Source organism: Podarcis muralis, chromosome 2 (genome assembly GCF_964188315.1).
Source record: "Podarcis muralis chromosome 2, rPodMur119.hap1.1, whole genome shotgun sequence".
Lineage (NCBI taxonomy): Eukaryota > Metazoa > Chordata > Lepidosauria > Squamata > Lacertidae > Podarcis > Podarcis muralis.
Window position 1 is genome coordinate 58,675,185 of NC_135656.1, and position 5,585 is coordinate 58,680,769.

General features: G+C 43.6%; 1 protein-coding gene across 1 annotated transcript; it reads left to right on the forward strand.

Moving 5' to 3' along the window:
* The first annotated feature begins 2,882 nt into the window (after positions 1-2,882).
* On the forward strand, positions 2,883-5,242 carry LOC114590852 (uncharacterized). The gene is made up of 3 exons (XM_028717425.2): positions 2,883-3,039; positions 3,745-4,230; positions 4,913-5,242. The coding sequence occupies exons 1-3, from the start codon at positions 2,887-2,889 to the stop codon at positions 5,240-5,242; spliced, it is 969 nt and encodes a 322-aa protein (XP_028573258.2). The 5' UTR covers positions 2,883-2,886.
* The last annotated feature ends 343 nt before the right edge of the window (positions 5,243-5,585 follow it).

Here is a 5,585-nt window from a genome sequence, read left to right on the forward strand (position 1 = left end):
GCAGATGTAGATCTTTATTCTCCCCTTCTTCCTGATTTAGATATTCACTCACCCATTCTTCCCCGGCAAGGAGGGAGCCAACTTTTGTGGTCTGCCTCAGGTGCCAAAATGTCTTGGGCCGGCTCCGCCTACTGCATACACATTTATGTACTTCCTCTCGGCTTCAGGATATGTACACCCAGCAGTTCCAGAATATGGTAGTGTAACATATGAACCCTTCTGAATCAACGGCCCATCTGGTCCAGCATCTTGTTCTCACACTGGCCAACGAGATGTCTGCGAGAGGACCGCAACAAAGACACAGTTGCACTGTCCTCATGCAATGGGCTTTCAGAGGCATGCAGTCAGTGGTGGAGCTTCATGCTCTGACACTGGGAGGCGGAGAGCAGGCGGGGGCAGGACTGGCACATGGCATGGGGGCATGGCATGGGCGGGAGGGCAGCCACGATGGCACTGCACCAGGAGTGCGCTGCCAGGAGCAGTGCGCTCCCCCCGCACTCCTCTTCCTCCACCAGTGCATGCAGTGGAGGTAGAACATAGCCACTGATCGCTGCATCCTCCTGTTTGCTTAACTGAGCAGACATAGGAAAGGCTATGAAAAGCTATGCATGGGCCTTCTATAATGACATAATGTGGTATCTATATTTATTCATTATATTTTTACCCTACTGAAGCACAGTAACACAAACATCCTGTCTCCGTCACTTCCCACTCTGTGGAGTCAAAACACATACCATCATGTGATAGACAAAAATCCCATGACTGCAATCATGGAGCAGGGATTCTAACATCTTCCTCCCATAGGAACTCAGAGTGGCATACACATAGAATTGTAGAGTTGGAAGGGGCCTAAAGGACCACCTAGCCCAGCAATCCAGTTTAAACATTTTAAACAGCTGTACAAAAATACTATCAGGATAGCAGTATAACTATACAGCACAGCAGGAGGGAAATAACAGTCCCAGTCCCCTTTCCCCAAAGGCCTGTATGCACAAACAAGTGCGTTTTAAACTTGTTTGGGAGAATGATGCCAAATGGGACCATATTATGCAAAGAGTGGGTGGAAGACATCCTGTTGGGACGGAGCTGAGTCATGCGTGCATCTCCCAGAGTAAGAAAAGGGAAGAGCAGCAACAACAAAAATGGGAACGTGGAATGAATTCAATGTTTACAAAGGTTACCAAACCAAGGCTTCTGTTTTACACACTAACTTGGCTGAAGGGTGGTGGGTCTGATCAAGACAAATGAGAAAACAGTGTCAGCTCTGGGGAAATTAAAGGAGTGAAATGTTTTTATCTTTTTATACAGCATATGAACGATGACAAATCAGCTAAACAGGCAGCTAGATTAATATAAATAGGAGAAACTTTTTTAAATATTGCAGACAGCTTAGTTGTAAGTCTTTGTGAGAAGGTTCAATGAAGCCCCATAATGTTATGGGGTTCAGAATACAGACATATCCATTATTTGCCATTAGATGGGTTGAAGGTACAAAGCAAAAAGAGCTGTTTGAGTTGGGGAGCTCAGGGTTCTTGTTGAATAGGGATTTGGCCATGATTTTGACTGGTTGCATTTGGACCAATGACTCAGGGTGCTTCCAGATGACCTTTTTATGGAGTTTTCGCCCTGTTATGTCTGCACAAGGTTTGCAGGAAGTTGTACAATGTTGACTGTTATTGATAATTTATTCTGATTTGTTTTCTGAGAGTTTACACAATGTTGCACCAAGTTACTGATATCCCACACTTTTGGAAAGTCGCTTTGAGCTGCCTGTGGCAAGAAAAAGCAATGGTCATAAAAATAGTCATCCCTGATTTTCCAGTTGTGCTGGTAAGGGCAGCATCACAAAATCCTCTGGTTTGCAACACTTCTATTATTGCAAACCAGAGGAACTAGAAGGTTCTTGTCATGCCAGACTGTCCTCCAGTCTTTCCTTTTGTGAGTCGAGGACCCGCCACCCGCTTAGTGATAAATAAAACACAAAAACACAAATATTTTAGGTTAATGGGCTAAAGAAGGCCACAGCTTTATTGGTTACAGCATGTGAGTGGTATTGGCTTAGGCATTGGATCAAACAATCTATACATGACTCCACCCCGCTCAGCGGGGAGTCATTCGAGGGTTAACAACCAGTGGGAGGAGCTTGTTGATGTAAATACAACTGGAAGCTTCTCCTGATGTCACCGGGGGTCGTGCCATGGCCCTAGCCACCAGCAGGGCATCGGACAGGATCCGTTTAATGGAATACCCAAAAGGTGAGGGGTAGGTGATGACCACAACCTGCCCTCCAACACACCACACATATTCCAACTGCCAATACCCAAAAAGTTGTGACGATTTGCTATGAGGTAGGCAAAAACTAAGAGGCTGGTACCAATTTGCCAAATGGATAAAATTCCTACCAGGCCCCTTGGGCAACCAAGGCAACCAACCAAAGTCCATAGCAAGGTCAAAAGCATAGATGTGACCTAAAGGGAGGGTGGGCAGGTGATCTGTCGAATTCAGGAAGCGGAATGAGGGGCACGGCACTGCCGTGGCCGCTTAAATGCAGCTAAACCCCACCCCCAAACCAGCCCTATTGGCTGGCTGAAGGGCATTGTGCGGCAGCCGGAATATCTGATGCAGGGGGCCAAATATGCCCCCCTGCCAACGCTGGAACCGGCTCCCGCTCACAACTCCTTCCCTTTGTTAGAAGAAGAGGCTTTGTGCTGCCAACCTCTTACCCATTGCATGGACTTGCAGTTAGCTAGTTTCATAGTAAAGGTGTCTCAGTGGGGATATCCTGGCTGTGATTTTATGGATATTAGCGTCTGGTTTTAGTGACTAAATTCATGGAGCACACACGTGATGAACTTTTTGTTTACTTCCATCTTAAAGCTACACACAATGAAGGAGGAGGACAACTCAGAGGCTAAAGTAACCCAGGATGAAAGGAATTATAAGCAGAAAGCACGCTGCCGATTCATGAGGAAACAGAAAAATGGGATTTCACCCTGGAAGAACACTGGGAAGTTAAAGAAAAGGTTGCAGTCAAAGGAGGTACGGCCTCCTCTAACTCTGTGAAAGAAGTGCAAACACCCTCCAGGACCTAGCCCTTCAATGTCAGGGAGCCGACAAGGAGAGCAGGTCATTCACAGATGAGAGCAAAAGAGTGAAACACTTGGCTAACTTACAGTTAGTTTCTTTATGAAGGAAAGCAGAACAAAGAACACACAGAGACTTCTAAAGGTTGCTCCTGTCTAAGTGACACTGCTGTCCATACTGGCTTGTGGCTCCCCTTCCACTCCCTAGCCCTCTATGTCAGGCCCCTCCCTCTGTCTACAGCAACCTCCAAGGGACCCTCTCTGTGCCTGCCTGGCTCTCTGCTCAACAGCATGCAAAAGATGCCTCACTGGGATTTTTAAGGCAGGTTTCTCACCTGGCCCTACCTAGAGATGCCAGAAATTGAACCTGGGACCTTTAGCATGCAAAGGAGATGCTCTGCACTGAGCGATAGCCCTCTCCCCATCTCACAATGTTCAGAGATGTAATACTGGTTTCGGCATAGGGTGAACTGCAGCAGAGTGGAAACAGCGTTGCATGAGATGGTTACAGGGAGGAATGGAAAACAATGCATTCTTACATCTCTGCTTACAAGTGGTGTGTGTGCAAAATCAATCATTGTTATTAGATAATAGATCATCGATGTCTGAAATTATGATTGCGGACCTTTCAGTACGTTAACCTTTGCCATTATCTTTCTAGAAAAGCAAAGAAAGTTTGAAAGAAACAAAGGAAAAAGCACCAACTGTCTCCTGTCAAGAAACCTCCAAGTCAGCTGAGAATAGTGCTGAGGATTTCAAGACCGAGTGGACCATTTTTAACGATTTGTTCTTCTCAAGTGATGTGGCGCCCTGTAATGAGTTCATACCTTATTACAGGACATACTCAAACCTTGTGGAAATCCCTCTGCAGGTAAATATAGAACTGAGCCATGAGGACGCAGAAGGAGAAGAAGTTCAAAGCGATGGCTGTGTCTTTAATCCTAAGTATGAAGATGAGCCGCTAAAGGACATGAGTCTCACCACGGGATATTTTCCATATTATAGAACATATGAGGAATACTTTGGCAGCTCAGATCTTCCCAGTGAAATCCACAGTAGAGCAGAGAGCGAAGGGAGTGTGGCAAACAATGCAGAGGAAATCAAGAGCGAAATTAGCTGTGAAACTGAGGAAGTATCTGAAGGTCCTGTAAGTACAAGAAAGGCCCAATCTTACGTTGAACCCAATATCATACAATAATTCCCTTTAGATCTTCCTTTTAAAAGACACCTGAAGGCAGCCCTGTTTAGGGAAGTTTTTAATGTTTAATGCTGTACTGTGTTTTTCATATTCGATTGGGTGCTGCCCAGAGTGGCTGGGGAAACCCAGCCAGATGGGCAGGGTATAAATGATAAATTATTATTATTATTATTATTATTATTATTATTATTATTATTATCTTTATGGATGGCAGAACATCATTTTTGTCGCTGCTCACCTATGAGATTTAGGGCCTAACTAAATGTTACATATAAATATGTGTATTAAAACACCTGTAGTCTTTTTTAAAAAGAGAAAAGCCAATATGAAGGTTAGCAATTTAGAGGTGTGAGGTTGTCTAACCACTCCCTGGGAACACTATACTCTTATTTGTTTATTATTTTGGAACAATTATTGCTTCTTTTGTCAAATTCGTTATTTGTTACAATATTTTCATGCCCATTAGGGATACATAAATAATAATGACAAAGAGGTTCCAACACTCACACTTCACAGATCTGAGGCCCATAGATTTCTGAAAGAGCATCCCAAAGTAGTCCACAGTTATTAGGGACTGGTCCTTAGTTCACATAATCCATGAATTTTGACCACCACCCCTTTATGTTTTCAGGATATTCAGGAAAACTGTGAAACATCAGAGGATACCAGCCAATGTTCTGAGAGTCTTCAGTTCACTGAAAACCAAGTATTAACTGACTCCATTGTTGAGTCCTGCGATTCTGACCTCTCTCTCTTCGATGAAATTTTAAACCTGAGGCAATCACCTTCTGACAGCAGTTACTTTCCATATTATAGAACGTATGGGAAATTGCTTCTCGGCCCAGAAGACTCAAGTAATGCGCTCTGTAGCAGTAGAGATGCACTGGAAATGTTTGGTATGGAAAGTGAAGGAACTTTACCGGAAACTAGGGACAATGACAATGGCTGTTCAGTGTGCTGACTGAACTGGGATTGAAATCACAGGCATGGTTTTAAGGACTCTTACCATTGCACGGCCTAGTAATAATTTATATTGAAACATTTTAATAAGAAACTGTTATTCATATTAATTTGAGCCATTGAAAAAAATGGGGAAAATGTTCAACTAGCTTTTGCTTGAACTTGGAGAAATTGACCATCTCTGGCAGAAGATAAAGGAGATGAAAAAGTTATCATTTTTTAAAAAAAAAAAACTGCCAACCCTATAGATGATCAATCAGACTCTCAAATTGTTGAAGAAAAGAAGAATTTTGTCATGATCAAGGTAAGTTCCCAAAATAAGCCCCCTCATACCACTGTTTAAA